Here is a 17,136-nt window from a genome sequence, read left to right on the forward strand (position 1 = left end):
TTTTTACCAAGGCTGTTCATGTGATTTGGGAATAGTTTAGTCTTTTCATCATATCTTTGCTCTGGTAATTGAAAGAATACTCTGGCTCGTGAAGGTCTTTTTTTTGTCAGGCTGCAAGATCATTTTAAGCACATGAAGTGTAGTTAAAGGGTATATATACTTGCTTAAAGAGAAAATTCACTCGTACTTTCAAATTTACCCAAAGTACATAAAATAAAAAAAATAATGGTATAACTAATAACATTAAAAAAAAACTAGTTTCCTGAAAACAGACCCACAACATAGATTAAACTTCTTAAACCAAAAATCTCATTAAACGGTGTTTCTTTCGTGAAAAGTGTTCAAGTTTTGTAAAAGACTAAGGCTCCGTTTGGGAGTGTTATTGAAAATTGTTATGCTGTGAGAAAAATTGTCGGTGCAAAAAATGTTGTCAGAAAAATTAGATTACTGTTTCATAATTTTTTTAATTTATACATATTATGAGATATAATATATAAAAATAATGTTTTTGAAAAGTTTTGATGGTGAAACTGATAGCTACTCATGTAAAAGCTTAAAACAGTTTTTTCCAAGAATGGTGGGTGGACATACTTTTGCCAAGGGCAGCTTTTTGACGAAAAGCGCTTCTCCGCATAGCTTTTAAAATTTACCAAATATATTTCTGACAGTTTTCTGCTGAAAACTGCTGTAACGGTCTGCAACGGCAATACAAAACGGGGCCTAAGGGAGTGGGAGTGGATGAGTATCTATACTATCTATACTATAATAATTTGGTTCAATAGTTATTCCCTAATTTTTGTTATTAAAAAAAATAATAAATAATATTATATATCCATTAAACAACTAAATTGTTAAACCACTAGATACACTCTACTTATCGTACTAAACTACGACCACAATGTATTCTATTATTAAAAAATAAATAAATAATATTATATATCCGCTAAAATACTAAATTGTTAAACCAGTTTACTTATTCTACTAAAATTATACTATTATTTTCATTATAAATTTATAATTATCATATGTTTACAAAAATATTTTAAAAATTAAAATATGCCGGAATAAATATTTTTTTAAAATATTAATGGAAATCTGTGCATCGCACGAGATTTTTTTAGGAAAATCCTTTGTTTTGAACAACAAACAATCTTTTTAAAATAGGCCAAAAAATTAAAATGGTCCCTTTAAAAACAAAAATTAAAATTTATTGCCTTATTGGAGAAAAGCTTGGCATTTGGTGTTAAACAGATTTTTTTTAAAATCAAAATCTCATCCTATTTAAAACTCCAAAACTCGGATTTAAACAATAAAATCTAAAACTTTTTAAACAAATACGAGCTTTTAAAAAACTTCAAAAAGCCAAACTTTCTACGATAATGATAGGGATAAATAAATCCTGATTGTATAAATTGCATTAATTGTACAAGGTATGATCTCCTAAACCCAATAAGAAGATGTATGACATTCAGACCAGAAAGGTTAACATGTCGATCAGGCCTGATGGACCAGATCAGGCCTGATGGAACAAAGAAGGCCCAAAAACCCTGATTATTTATTAATTTCGTAATTAATAAATAAGGGAGAAAAACAGCTATTAAGATAAATCCTAGTGAGGATATAAATCCTTGTAGATTGGCCTCCAAGGAACCTCATGGGATAAGGAATCAGCTTCCTACTCCCTAGAACTCCTAAGTCTATCCTAATTCAGAGACTTGACCACCAAGTCTCCTATACCAAGTCCAATTCAAGGACTCCCACATCTATATAAGGGGCCTCACCACACAGATCAGAACTACGTTTTTTGACTTGATCCTTAGCAATCAGCAAGGTACGGAGGCATCTTGTTAAAGCAGATTGAGTCACGAAACACAAGAGCAGTCAAAATCGAGCCTTAAAGCTCACGTTCCTTATTATTAGATACAACAATTATATATATTAGTTTTAATCCATAACATTTGGCGCCGTCTGTGGGAAAGCACAATAACAACCATGGCGAGAACACGGAGAACAACTAGTGCTCTGGAGGAAGGAACACCATCGGGAACAACCCAGATGATTTCGTCCACCGTGGAGATACGTCCCCCATTCGACTTATGCATCTACTCAGGTGGAAACCCAGATAGGGGCAACTTAACCTCAGCCACAAGGGACGACTCCCCCGACTATTCAAGGTACGAATCCTCAAGTTTAACAAGTACATATACCTGTGAATTTTCGACCCGTCGGATATGAATATTCAACTGTTGTTACTACTAACCCCCTTTATGGGATGCCCCTTCCCCCCGAGGTTGGAGGAAGTGGATATGCTGGACGAAGTGAAGCACGAGGGCAATCGCCCCCCTATATAAGAGGTTTGGCTCCTATCCCCGAGGATCTGGAATTTTCTGGTCCTTACACTGAGAGAGACTCTGAATCTTTGGATGATGAAGTGGCCCCAAGAAGGAGGCGTCGTGGTAAAGAGCTAATGGCCGATGGAAGACAACGCCCTCAAAGCACCCGAGGGGCGAATCCCCAAGAAGTGCAGGAAATGATCAGGGTTCATGAGGCTGAGATCCAAAGGCTGAGGCGTGACTTGGAGGCTCACCAGACCCCAGATACCTCCTAGGGGGAGAAATCCTCCTCCTGTCATAGACCTGGATGGTCCGGTACGAAGAAGGGTTGTCGTCCCAAGAACTGATCCAAGCAATCTCCTTCCCCTTGGAGATCCTGATGATCCAACTCCACCTTTCACAGAAGAGATAATGAATGCCCATATCTCAAGGAAATTCAAGATGCCCACTATCAAAGCCTATGATGGCACGGGAGACCCCGCTAATCATGTTAGGATATTCTCTAATGCACTGCTGCTGCAACCCGTGAATGATGCTATAAAGTGTCGGGCCTTCCCTCAAACCCTGTCGGGTATGGCTCAAAGATGGTACAGTCGCTTGCCCCCAAACTCTATTGGATCGTTCAGAGAGTTAAGTCAGGCTTTTATTAAGCAGTTCATCAGTGGGAGAGTCCATGAGAAAAGTTCAGCATCTCTTATGAGTATTGTGCAGGGAGCTAAGGAATCTTTGAGAGATTACCTGAATCGTTTTACAAAGGAGGCTTTAAAAGTCTCAGACCTTGATGATAAGGTAACCATGATAGCATTGCAACAAGGAACTAGGTATGAGTTTTTCAAGATGTCCTTGGCCAAACGTCCCCCTGAAAGCATGTTGCAGCTCCAAGAGAGGACAGAGAAGTATATCAAGGTTGAAGAAAACATGAGGAAGACCGTAGTAAGTAATGAGCCCACTGGAGGCAAGAAGCGAAAAACTGATCTGGAGTATATCGCTAAGGACAAGTATCCTAGAACCGAACAAAACCCTGATTCAACCCCCAAGAAGGGAGGACCTGGGCAAAAGTTCACCGAATACGCTAAGCTGAATGCTCCTAGAAGCCAAATCTTGATGGAAATCGAGAAGGATCGAGATATTCGTTGGCCTAAGCCCTTGAAGGCTGATCCTGCCAAGCTAGATAAGAGCAAGTATTGCAGATTCCACAAAGATGTTGGTCATGACACCGATGAGTGTAGGCAATTGAAAGACGCAATTGAGTTTTTGATTCGAAAAGGAAGATTGAACAAGTATACTGGAGAAGGAGGGCACAGGAATAATAATGGAAGGAAGAACTTTGAAGATCGTAGGAGGGACCAAGACGATCAGGGGCGGAATCCCCAACCTAGAGGGCCGGTTATAAATGCAATTTTTGGAGGGCCGCGACCTCGAGGGCCTGTGATAAACACGATCTTTGGAGGTCCAACTGCTGCTGGATTGTCCAAGAATTCCAGAAAGGCATATACTAGAGAGGTTATGCATATTGTTGGAGAAGCCCTGAAGAGGGCCAAGACAGAAGTAACATTGGCTTTTGATGATTCTGACCTAGAGGGTGTAAAGTTTCCTCATGACGAGCCGTTGGTCATGACACCAATAATAGGAAATAGCCCGGTTAAGAGGGTCCTTGTGGATAATGGTGCTTCTATGGATATATTGCTCCACGACGCCTTTCTAAGGATGGGGTATAACGACTCCCAGTTGACACCAACCGACATGCCGATATATGAATTTGCTGGAGTAGAATGTCCTGTGGAAGGAATAATCAAATTGCCAACCACCATAGGTACGGAATCAAGGCAAGCAACGCAGATGTTGGATTTCGTGGTAGTAAAGGCTAGTTCAACTTATAATGCTATCATGGGGAGAACAGGGATACATGCCTTTAAGGCAGTCCCCTCTTCCTACCATTCAGTTATGAAGTTTCCCACCCGAAACGGGATTGGAGAAGAGAGAGGAGATCAAAAAATGGCTAGAAGCTGTTATGTGGCCTCTTTGAGGGCAGATGGAGTCGGGGGGCAGGTTCTTCCTATTGAGGATATGGATGTCCGAGAAAATGATGAGAAGAGAGGAAAGCCAACAGAAGACTTGATTTCGGTTCCTTTAGACCCCGAGAATCCTGAGAGGATGACTTTCATTGGAGCCACATTAGAGGAGCCCCTTAGAGGGAAGTTGGTGAAATTTTTGTAAGAAAATAGTGATGTATTTGCATGGTCAGCAGCTGATATGTCAGGCATAGACCCGGAGCTGATTACTCACAAGCTAAACGTGGATCCAAGCCGGAAGACAGTGAAACAAAAGAAAAGAAATTTTGCCCCAGAAAGACAAGAGGCTATAAAACAGGAAGTAGAAAAACTCTTAGAGGCTGGTTTCATTGAGGAGATTCAATTTCTGGAGTGGTTAGCAAACCCTGTAATGGTGAAGAAGGCTAATGGAAAGTGGAGGATGTGTATAGACTTCACTGATATGAATGATGCAAGCCTTAAAGACTGTTTTCCATTGCCAAGGATTGATACTTTGATTGATGCCACTGCTGGGCATGAGATGCTGAGTTTCATGGATGGATTTAGCGGATATAATCAGATTAAGATGCACAAGGATGACATTCCAAAGGTATCATTTATCACTGACTTTGGTGTTTATTGTTATCTTGTTATGGCATTTGGTCTTAAGAATGCAGGAGCCACCTATCAAAGGTTGGTAAATAAAATTTTTAAGGACCTTATTGGAAAGACTATGGAAGTCTATGTTGATGACATGTTAGTCAAGAGTCTAGTAAAGACTGATCATATAACCCATTTGAGGGAAGTTTTTGAGGTCCTGAGGTACCACAAGATGATGTTGAATCCTACGAAGTGTGCTTTCGGAGTAGGATCTGGAAAATTCTTGGGATTGATGGTCTCAAAGAGAGGAATTGAGGCTAACCCCGATAAAATAAAGGCAATCCTGGACATGGAACCACCAAAAACTGTCAAGGATGTTCAGAAGCTCACAGGAAGGGTCGCTGCGCTAGGACGATTCATCTCCAAGTCAGGAGATAAGTGCTTGTCATTCTTCAAGTCACTAAAGAACATCAAAGACTTTGTATGGAATGAGGAAAACCAGAAGGCATTCAAAGAGTTAAAGAAGTATATGGCTCAGGCCCCGTTGTTGGCCAAACCATCTTTGAATGAAGTTTTATTCTTGTACTTGGCTATTTCAGAGAGCGCCTTGAGCGCGGTGTTGGTTAAGAAGGAGCTAAAAGTCCAGAAACTCGTGTATTATGTCAGCAAAATTCTGCATGGTGCTGAATTGAATTATTCAACTATTGAAAAATTTGCTCTAGCCTTGATAATGGCTTCGAGAAAACTGCGTCCTTACTTTCAGGCTCATCAGATTGAGGTGCTAACGAATCAGCCACTGAGAAATATCATTCACAGTCCCAAAGCAAGTGGGAGATTGATTAAGTGGGCAATAAAGTTGGGAGAGTTCGATCTCAAGTATAAGCCACGTACGGCTATTAAAGCCCAGGCACTAGCTGACTTCATGGTGGAATGTACCATACCCAACCAAGAAGTCGGGGGGCAGGAAGATACCGTACCTCAAGACAAGGGAGTCGATAATAGGGACAAAGAGAAGGATGATAAGGAGAAAGAATACTGGGTTCTCTATTTTGATGGAGCATCAAAAACAAATTCCAGTGGAGCAGGGTTGGTTTTGCAAAGCCCTGATGGGTTCTTAATTGAGTATGCTATGAAGCTAGACTTCCCAACCACAAATAATGAGGCAGAATATGAAGCCCTGATAGCTGGCCTTGGTCTAGCTGGGACACTTAGAGTCAAAAACTTAAAGGTTCGTGGAGACTCGAAGCTGATCATATCCCAAGTAAAGGGAGAATTTGAGGCAAGGGATGATACGATGGCTAAGTATGTCCGCCTAGTAAGGGCTGTGATGACCCAATTTAATGAATGCCATGTTGAACACATTCCAAGGGAAGAAAATGCTAAGGCAGATGTGCTATCAAAGTTTGCTTCATCTGAGATAGAAGAAAGTTCAGGAAGTGTATACTTCCGTGTTTTGAAGACACGAAGCATAGATGTTAAGCTTGTGGCTCCCATAGGCCTGGGGACGTCATGGATTGATCCCATCAAGGCTCACATTCAAACCGGTTGGCTGCCAAGCGATGCAACTGAAGCACGGAAGTTAGCTGTTCGAGCACTAAGGTACTCTTTGATAGATGGGATTCTTTACAAAAGATCTTTCGTGGTTCCTTACTTGAGGTGTCTCAGGCCCGATGAGGCACGCTTGGCTCTTGAAGAAGTGCATGAAGGTATTTATGGACAACACTTGGGGGGCAGGGCCTTGGCTCATAAGATAACTCGTCTAGGCTTTTATTGGCCAGAAATGATGGCTGATGCCAAAGAATATGTGAAGAAGTGTGACTGCTGTCAGAAGCATGCACCTGTTGTTAGACAACCTCCCGAGATGCTGACATCTATCAACTCGCCCATTCCCTTTGCTATGTGGGGGATGGATATCCTGGGGCCTTTCCCTATGGCCACGGCACAAAGGAAGTTTCTGATTGTAGCCATTGATTATTTCACCAAGTGGATTGAAGCCAAACCCTTGGCTAAAATCACAACTAAGCAGGTTGCACAATTCCTGTGGAAAAACATTATGTGCCGATATGGAATTCCCCGTATCCTAGTCACTGACAATGGAACACAATTCAACAACGAGGAATTCAAGAAGTATTGTGAAGAAAATGAAATTGAGTTACGGTTCACCTCTGTGTCTCACCCACAAGCCAATGGGCAAGCGGAAGTAGCAAATCGAATAATCCTGGATGGACTAAAGAAGAGGATCGAGAAGTCAAGAAATAATTGGGTGGATGAGATACTTCCCATATTATGGGCCTATAGGACTACCTGTAGAGTCACGACAGGAGCGACTCCCTTCATGTTGGCATATGGGGCAGAAGCAGTAGTTTCAGTGGAGATATCACATTCCTCTCCAAGGATTCAGGCTTTCAATACAGAAGAAAATGAAGAAGGGCAGAGGTTAGCCCTGGATCTAATTGATGAAGTGCGAGATAAGGCACATGCAAAGATAGTAGAATATCAGAAAAAGGCTTCATTCTACTACAACCTAAGGGTTAAAGAAAGGTTTTTCAAACAAGGTGATCTAGTCTTGAGGAAGATAGAAGCATCTGGTGTAGGACAAAAAGGGAAGCTTGCCCCAAATTGGGAAGGGCCGTACAAAGTCAAGAGTGTTCAAGGTAGAGGAACCTACAAGCTAGAGACTATGGATGGTTTTGAAGTCCCGAGAACTTGGCATGCACAAAACCTGAAGGTTTACTATGTGTAGGGCAGCTGGATACGATTCTCACTCGTCAGGATGGCGAGTAGGTTGAAAAGCACCTTGAAGCTTTGCTTGCTTAGGATTTATATGTTTTAGTTTTATTACGAAGTTTATTAAGACTTGTGTAAGGGACGAATCCCAGACAATTTTATGAAATTCATGAGTTCTTCAAAGTATGTTTGTGGCCTAACAAATAAAAACCAAATGCATGGATGCAAGCATAAAAGGTGATAAACAAAATAGATCGGATAAATATTACAAGAAGTTCGATAAATAAAGTCTCGAAAATAAGACAAGCCACGCAGGGCTGAAAAAGCTCTAAGGAGCTGAGGTACCCTCGGCATCCATATCATCGTCCTCTCCGCTCTCGCTGAATGTCTCTGTCGTCTCGGAGGAGGAGGAAGAGCTATCATCCTCAGCAGGTCTGGAAGAAGACTCGGGAAGAGGAAGGAGTGGATCCTGAGGAACATGATCCGAGACAACTACTCGGGTACGAAACCTCTGTAGCAAAGCCTCGTCATCAGGGCAGACATAGTCCGTCGGGTTAATATCAGGACAAGCCTCGTTCACGGTCCCAAGGGTCGTGTCCCAACCAGTCTTAAAAAACCCGGGAAAGACTGAATCATCCCTAATCCTCATGGATTGGGCAAATCCAGATAGTTGTCTATAGCTTTATTCTTTTCCGCCCGAAGTACCACCAGCTCGGCGTTAGACTCTCCGAGTTCCCCCTCATTGCGCTTGAGCTTCTTCTCCAGGGTATAATACTTCTTCTGTTGCCTCCTAAGGGCATTATCGGCCTTATCAGAAGCCCGCTTCCATGACTCGGCTTGCCTCACAGCGCCTTGAAAATAAGCGTTAGACTGAAACAAATCAATCAACAAAGTATAAGGCAAGAAAATGCTACAAGAACGAAAGATAAGTTTAAAAGAGAGAAGGCATACTGAAGCCAGAGACTGAGCTCCCATGAGCTTAATCCTCTCAAGGTCAGGGGTGGCCACCACATCAGTAAAGTCCTTGGGAGTCACGCTATGGTAGGACCAATCCCAAGCATGCTTCGTGGATCCAACCACGGTATCCCCTCGGCGAAATCCCCAGAGAGGCTGGAAGGCGCCTGTAGTAGCAGCAGCAGCAGGAACAGCAGCAGTGATGGGAGCGTTGTGGCCCTCAGATACTTCAGTTGAAGCCTCCCCCATAGGCTCCTTGTATTTTCTCAAGAAGCTAGGCTCCGTGGCCTTCCCTCGGGTGTCCAGGCCTGCAAGGCGAACTTTTTTCATCCTAGCAGTCTCTTCAACGAGAGGTACATTGTCCTCGTTGATCTCCTTAGCAGCTGCAAAACAAAGCAAAAAACAAAATAAGTGGTATTAATAATGCATGAAATGAAATAAAGTTGAGAAGGGAAGAAAAATACCCTGTTGAGAAACAGAGGATAGTCCCACGTGAATGAGGGAGAACTCCTCTAAGAGAGTCCAGCTGGTAGTAGTGCCATCGTCCTGAGTAAGCCCATTATAAATAATAGTTTCCTCGGGAGTTAAGTGAATGGATTTGAGGCTACCATCGCTAACCTTCCCGAAGGAAGATCGGAAGAGTGTGCCCCAGTCGCCATTCTCCCAACGTAACCCAACGAAACAATTCCTCCAATTTTGATTGTTATCAGGAATGGAGGCGCTGTTAAAGATATATTTACTTTTGGGCCTTTGCTTAACATAGACCCAACCACAAATGCTGGAAGAGCTATTATAACACTGAAAGACCTTCCTAAAACAGCTACAGAAAGAGGAAAGCCCTCCCTAAGGCAGCAGAACATAAAACATAAAATGTTCCTCCAAGCGTTTGGAGGAAGCTGACACAGGTTGATTTGTAAATCAGCTAAAAGATGAGGAATAAAAGGGTGGAAAGGAAACCTAAGCCCAGCATTAAGGGCATCAGTGTAAATAAAGAGAGTGTCGGGTCTCCAGTGGCAAGTACGGTCACCACCAGAGACTGGAACTAATCTAAGAGGAGGAAGGAAGTTATAACGTGCATTTAGTTTATCGAAATCTATGTTGTGCCAGGTATTACAATGATTAAAAGAATCGAGATGTGCAGTGGAGGGATATTCATCCCCCCTAGTGTTAATCATATCGATTAAAGACATATACGAAGAACGGATCTCGATATCCTTACCTCGTTTTGAAGCCGAGGCTATTTTGGCCGCCCTCTCGGAATTCTTATCAGCCATTAGCAAGCTGGAAAAAGCCTGAAGGAGAGGTTGGAAAGCTAAAGGAGGGGATTTGAGAGAGGAGAAGGTTAGAAAGTTTGAGGAAGTAGTAGAGAGGTGAAATGAGAGGTGTGAGGAAATCACACTCTCATCCCACCTTTATATAGCCAAGGAAGGGGGTAATGGGCGTTAAAAAGCCCATTTGGGCCCAAAAATAAGAAGGTTTTGGAATTATCCAGGAAATTCTAGTAAAAATCAAAAGAAAAACTTGATTTTTTCAAGATTCTGGAAGAATCCAGAAAGATATTAGAAGAGTTTGGAATTTGGGCTCAGAAATGAGGCCCAATTCTAGAAAAACCTTGAAAAAATCAAGCCCAGTTAAGGGCCCAAGTGTTTAAAAAGCCCAGTTAAAAATAAAAGTTAGCTCAATAAGGGAGGGGCCCGATTAGCTAAAAACCCATTGAAGGGTTGGTCCCAGAAAATTCAGCCCAAATTAAGGGCCCAGGTCAAAATAAATATTCTGAACTCTTGACCACATTCGATCAGGACTTGCACCAAGATCCTAGCCAAATGCATTGAGGTCGAATTTCCTTCGACCAAGGCTGAAAAAGGGGCTAATTCGGTCAAGAAAAGAATTCTGACCAAAATTCTTGGTCGAAAATACCGGAATAGTTTTTAACCCTGCTTCTTGACCCAGCTCGACCAGAAATCATAAGAATTCCTGATCGAAATGCTTGAGGTCGAATAAAATTCGATCAAGGCTCAAAAACAGACTTAATTCGATCAGGATTTAGATCCATTCGACCAAGAAACACAAAGAATTCCTGATCGAAAACATCAAGATCGAAATCCTGTCGACCTGAACAACCAAAGATGGTTAATTCGGTCAAAAAACAAGAATCCTGACCGAAAGGGAAGAAAATCCTAGTTAAAAAAAAAGTTGGGGGGAGGAAAACCTGGCCGAAATTCGACCAGGATTCCTGATCGAATGTACCCTGCTCGAAATCCAGTCGACCAAGGCATACTGAAGGTTAATTCGACCAGGATCCTGGTCGAATGGATTCCTGGTCGAAATCTGTATTAAAAAAAAGGAAAAAGAAAGAAAAATTCTTGGAAAATTACAGGAAAATAAGGAAATTCCTTAAAATATTTTCTGAAAAATGCTAATATTTTCAGAAATAAGGAATAAATCCAGAAAATTAAGGATAAATCCCAGAAAATTAGGGAAAAATCCAGAAAATTAAGGATAAATCCCAGAAAATTAGGGAAAAATCCAGAAAATTAAGGATAAATCCCAAAAAATTAGGGAAGAATCCAGAAAATTAAGGATAAATCCCAGAAAATTAGGCAAAAATCCAGAAATTAAGGATAAATCCCAGAAAATTAGGGAAAAAATCAGAAATTAAGGGAAAATCCCAGAATTAAGGGAAAAATTCCTGGAAATTAAGATAATTCCTGAATAAAAGGAACAATCGTTGTAAACGTGTAGGTCGCTCCACACTTTACGCAAAAATGAAACCCTGTAAGGGAATGAATAGACTTAACTTCTGCGAAACCTAATCAATGTTTCCCAAAAGTTGGGGGGCAAATGATAGGGATAAATAAATCCTTATTGTATAAATTGCATTAATTGTACAAGGTATGGGCTCCTAGGCCCAATAAGAAGATGTATGACATTCAGACCAGAAAGGTTAACATGTCGATCAGGCCTGATGGAACAGATCAGGCCTAATGGAACAAAGAAGGCCCAAAAACCCTGATTATTTATTAATTTCGTAATTAATAAATAAGGGAGAAAAACAGCTATTAAGATAAATCCTAGTGAGGATATAAATCCTTGTAGATTGGCCTCCAAGGAACCTCATGGGATAAGGAATCAGCTTCCTACTCCCTAGGACTCCTAAGTCTATCCTAATTCAGAGACTTGACCACCAAGTCTCCTATACCAAGTCCAATTCAAGGACTCCCACATCTATATAATGGGCCTCACCCCATAGATCAGAACTACGTTTTTTGACTTGATCCTTAGCAATCAGCAAGGTACGTAGGCATCTTGTTAAGGCAGATTGAGTCACGAAACACAAGAGCAGTCAAAATCGAGTCTTGAAACTCACGTTCCTTATTATTAGATACAACAATTATATATATTAGTTTTAATCCATAACAGATAATTTAAAATTTATACAATATAATTATTAAGGTTCAAAATTTTAGTATATTGAAAAGTTAAGAATTAATAAACATGTTATTAGTCATCAACTTCAAAATTAATTTGAACAGAAACCGAAAATTTATTTAGTAGGTGTAGATCATATTTGTAAAATTGCTTTCAATCTCAATTTTTTTGAAAAAATATCCAAAATATTAGAGGAAAAATGATCTTTTATATTACTCATAAATGCAAAATAAACATGTCTTTATATAGAATTTTAAAAATAAGTGTATATAATAATGAGCCTAGGTATTGGACCGTTAAAATTGTATAGAAACACATTTATTTGTTCCCAAAAAAATTCATTTTTTTAACACAAGAAAAACTTGCATTTCGCCCACAAGTGTTCGTGCAATGATGGATCTCTTGTACCTTCTTACAGGAGATTATTGTTAACTTGTGTTTTTTGTTCTGATGGGAAACATATATTTTCTTTTACGTTTTTGAATTATAAAAAAGGTCATATTTCAGTATAAGTAAGTTTTTGTTCATTTTCTCCGAAATTGTAATATAAGGGCTATCACTCATTCGAAAATTTGAAATTCAAAAATATTTTTAAAATTTATTTTAAGAGTATTCTTTATTTTTATTTTCATTAAAAAATATTAGTAATTTAAATAATATTTCAATATTATAACCTTTTGCAATATGAAGACAATATGGGGGGACCCATACTAAAAGAAACAAACATGATGCACCTAATTGCGATATTGTTTTTTCTTCAAGACATTCTGTTTCAGTTTCTCTTATTCTCAAGAAAAGAGTTTAAGAAACCAACAATACTTACATACCCACACCTATATAAACACTTCACCGGAAAGTGTTGACACCTAGCCGGTAAAACTTTTCCGATGATGTAATATTCATCATTTTGATCAACACCCTTTTTGGTATTCATCTCAAACTCTATACCCTTTTGTCTATACATACATATATTGTCTCTATAGTTCTCTTTATATATTCTTTGTGTAGATATTAAATCTGTTCGGATGTGTGTCCATATGCAGATGTTTTTACAGCAGTTCGATGGGTTTTGTATGTAGATATTTGTGTTTGTTTTGTTTAAGTGAAATGTTGAATCTTTGGTTGTGATTTTGGTTGGTTTTTGTTAGGTATTGAAATTAAAGATGAGATTTTTTGTGGGTATGTGAAAAGTTGGAAACTTTTTAGGTTAGGGTGTAGAGGTTTGGTTGATGAATATTGAGTATGGTAGAATGCGAAAAATCGAAACTTTTGTGGGTATGTGATTGATTGTAAAAGAGTTTGTTAGTGATGGATTTTGATTCTAAGAAGAAAATGTGTTTGAAAATGAAGAAGTTAAGTGAAGGGGAAGATAGAGGAGATTATGATGGTGGTTTTAAGTTTGGGTCGAGTGATTCGCTTATTCCAGGTCTTTACGATGATGTAGCTTTAAATTGTCTTGCTTCGGCTTGTAGATCGGATTATTCTGCGTTATCTTGTCTTAATGTGAGGTTTAGTGAGCTAATGAAAAGTGGGTATTTGTACGAGTTGCGTAAGAATTTAGGGATTGTGGAGCATTGGGTGTATATGGTTTGTGATCCGAGGGGGTGGGAGGCGTTTGATCCGACGAGGAATAAGTGGGTGAAGTTGCCTAAAATTCCATGTGATGAGTGTTTTAATCACGCGGACAAGGAGTCACTAACTGTAGGCAGTGAGTTGCTTGTTTTTGGGCGCGAGTTATTTGGGTTTGTGACGTGGAAGTATAGCTTGATTCACCATAATTGGTTTAAAAGTGAAGGAATAAATCATCCTCGGTGTTTGTTTGCTTCGGGTAGTCTTGGATCGATTGCTGTAGTTGCTGGAGGTTGTGACAAGTTTGGGAATATTCTTAAATCTGCTGAGCTTTATGATTCATCAACTGGCGGATGGGAAATGTTACCGAATATGCACTCACCGCGTAAATTATCCTCTGGTTTTTTTATGGATGAGAAGTTTTATGTGATAGGAGGGATGACGAGTAACACTGATTCATTAACTTGTGGGGAGGAGCTAGACCTTAAGACAATGAAATGGAGGAGAATTGAGGGGATGTATCCAAATGTAAATAAGGCTGCCCAGGCACCTCCTCTTGTGGCAGTTGTTGATAATCAACTATATGCAGTTGAGTACTTGACCAACAATGTAATAAAGTATGACAAGGAGAAGAACAAGTGGGATGTGTTGGGGAGACTTCCAGTCAGAGCTGATTATTCGAATGGTTGGGGGCTGGCTTTCAAAGCCTATGGAAAGCAACTTCTAGTGGTGGGAGGCCAAAGGACCCAAGAAGGTGAAGCTATTGTGTTAAATTCTTGGTGCCCAAAATCAGGGGTCAAGGATGGGAGTTTGGATTGGAAAGTGCTTGGCGTTAAGGAAAAGGTCGGGGTGTTTGTTTACAACTGTGCTATCATGGGTTGTTGAAGTTTTTTTTGGTAGATTGGCTCAAGCAACAATTTGGAATTTTAAATGGCATTGACGTCCTTCAAAGCACAATTATTTGATTGGTTAGGTATTTTTTTCCTTGGCATAAGTTTTCTCCATGTGAACTTACAATTTTCTTTCTAACATTCCGATACTGAATGTTTGTCACTCCAATGTCATTCAAGAGTTTTTTTTTTTTTTTGAGTTTCAGGTGGTTGTAATTTAATGACCAGGTATATCACCGGTTCCTAGCCAACTGCCTTATATCAGTCACTTGTTTTGTATAGTTTCATAGTTTGAGTTTACTGCATTGGTCTATAAGTTTGATTGATTTTGCTTTCATTCCCTTTCATCTTTTATATTATCATCAGTGGTGACAAAGTTTTATGATATATTATTTTACATGCCGGCGTACACATTATGTAAATTGGCTAATAATCCCCCATACATAATACTTGTATATCGATTGCAATTTGCAGGCTAGTATTATTAGTCTAACATATTCTGTTGCAGGCTAGGATTCTTAATATTAACATATTCCGGCAAGATAGTGTCCTTTTGGTTATAGCTTATAATGTACTTACAAGTAAATGTTAAGCATTGCCGAATGAGCCCTTAGGCAATGAGCTTTTTATCAATACATAAATTAAAACAAGCAACTGACAATTTATGAGGACTTATGGAGGGCTATATGTGTGTAAATCTTGCATGTCTGCTAATAGGAGTATGGAGGTTGTTTTGGTGAAGATTGTTTTTCCGTCTCCACCGATAAGAGTCAAGAGTAAAGAGGTTGTTTCCGTAATGATTCTGTCATTGGCATTCTCAAAAAACTATTACTACGGTGAAAATTGAACTCCAGAGAATAAAAATTAGTAGTATTTCAAAAAGAGAAAACAATGTGTGGGGTGGGGGTGGGGGTGGGTAGTGTTGAAGATGATCATTTAAGTGCAGGAAACTGAAAAGAATGATGAAGTACAGGGAGTTTGTTGTAGGAAAAAGCTGAAAACATGAAAGCAAATGGGGCAGGGAGGGAAGCAACAGTTGAATCAGGGGGGAAGAGTGGAGAGTATTTATTGGTTGTGGGTAGGGTTGAATGATGGCTGGTTGGGGGCAATGATAGAGTTAAAGATTGCAGAACAACATGTGAATGGGGATAACTCAAGCCCCACCATTTTCAACAATCTTCTTGTTTCTTGGCAAGTCGTTACAGTAGTGTCTATATCAACTCAAACAAATTTAGGAAATATTGTTTCCTTTTGTAAAGTCATCTATGATGTTGCATTTCCTTTCTTCCCTCGACTCATTTCTTTACTTTGTCTTTGGAAAACTTTTTCTTTTCCTTTTAAATACCAAAAATTAGAAGTTATATACAGATCTATCAATCAAGTCAGAAATGTGCGAGGTGAACTGATAACAAAGTTGAGCTACTAGATAATAAATTTAAAAGTGTGCAAGGATTTGTTCCATCATACTCCAGCGGATTGGTAATATTAATCCGTAAAAGACAGAGAATACTCGTATTCAGGAATAGCTCATGAGCCATTGGAGTACGCTTTTTAAAAATTTTAATTGTAAGAAACTTTTAAACCTTTTATTTAAACAAAAGAGATAACCTAAACTAGGGCGTGGCACTATTTTCTGGTCCGACTCGTAAAGTAGATCAGACCGGATCTATCGTACCAACTGATCCAACTCGTAAACTAGATCGGAACGGATCTATCGTACCAACACCTGGACCGAATTGTATATAACATATATATAACATGTCGGGTTCCCGGTCCATAAAATAAAAAAAAACATCCGATATTAGATCTGTTCCGGTCCAAATCCTGAAAACATCGAAACCGAACCAATTTTCATTATATAAATATTGTAACTTCACTTTGGCTCTTAAATTATTACATATAAAAATAAAAAATTGAAACATTTAATATTGTAATAATCCAAATTAATAGATATTAATTTGATGAAATACTATAGATCAATACTATGATCGAAATGATTAAATTCTGTACTACATTTAATAAAAAGTATTCTTATTACAAATTACTATTTATTTTATAAATAATAAAAAATGTACTTTTTAAATTTTTATTACCTTACAAAGCAATTAAATTTTTACGTATTTAATATTGAATAAAAACAAAATTTTATTTACAGAATTAATATTTTTATGTTGATATTAATCAAACGGTGAATACCGGTCTGGTATCGGTCAAGTACGAATTATCTGGTTCGGTTTGCTCCCAATACCAAACATAATAAATTCACTTTTTGATTCATAAATTTAAAAAATCTGGTTTTTGATCTGGCTCGGATCAGTCCTCTCCGGTCTGATTTTGGACTTTGGCAGTGGCTTAAATTAAAGAGTCTAGACTTTATGCTTTTAAAACTTTTGTTTTTGTGAAATATCATTATTAAATTTATTAACCATCTTCGATCCTCGGCCTAACCCAATTATACTTGGAGTTCATTTTACTCGATTTTGCATGGGAGCTGACGAGACAACACTGGGCCGTACCGGGAAGCGGCCCGAGCCCCTTCCTGCGCCTACCTAAATACTCCTTTTATGGGTCTATTATATATTAACACACAATAAACTTTTATGT

At 39.1% G+C, this 17,136-nt stretch overlaps 1 protein-coding gene across 3 annotated transcripts; it reads left to right on the forward strand.

The window, feature by feature from the left end:
- Positions 1-12,838: 12,838 nt before the first annotated feature.
- Positions 12,839-14,983, forward strand: LOC141693519 (F-box/kelch-repeat protein At5g60570-like). 3 transcript variants are annotated; one of them, XR_012563138.1, is made up of 2 exons: positions 12,839-14,615; positions 14,739-14,983. XR_012563138.1 is itself a non-coding variant. In XM_074498651.1 (2 exons), exon 2 carries the CDS (start codon positions 13,382-13,384, stop codon positions 14,525-14,527), a length of 1,146 nt encoding a protein of 381 aa, XP_074354752.1. In that variant the 5' UTR covers positions 12,839-12,999; positions 13,117-13,381; the 3' UTR covers positions 14,528-14,980. The 3 variants fall into 3 exon arrangements, 2 of the variants coding, with proteins under 2 accessions (XP_074354752.1, XP_074354753.1); XM_074498651.1 differs by having other exon boundaries at positions 12,839-12,999; positions 13,117-14,980; XM_074498652.1 differs by having other exon boundaries at positions 12,839-12,999; positions 13,222-14,980.
- Positions 14,984-17,136: the final 2,153 nt, after the last annotated feature.

Source organism: Apium graveolens, chromosome 10 (genome assembly GCF_009905375.1).
Source record: "Apium graveolens cultivar Ventura chromosome 10, ASM990537v1, whole genome shotgun sequence".
NCBI classification, from domain to species: domain Eukaryota; kingdom Viridiplantae; phylum Streptophyta; class Magnoliopsida; order Apiales; family Apiaceae; genus Apium; species Apium graveolens.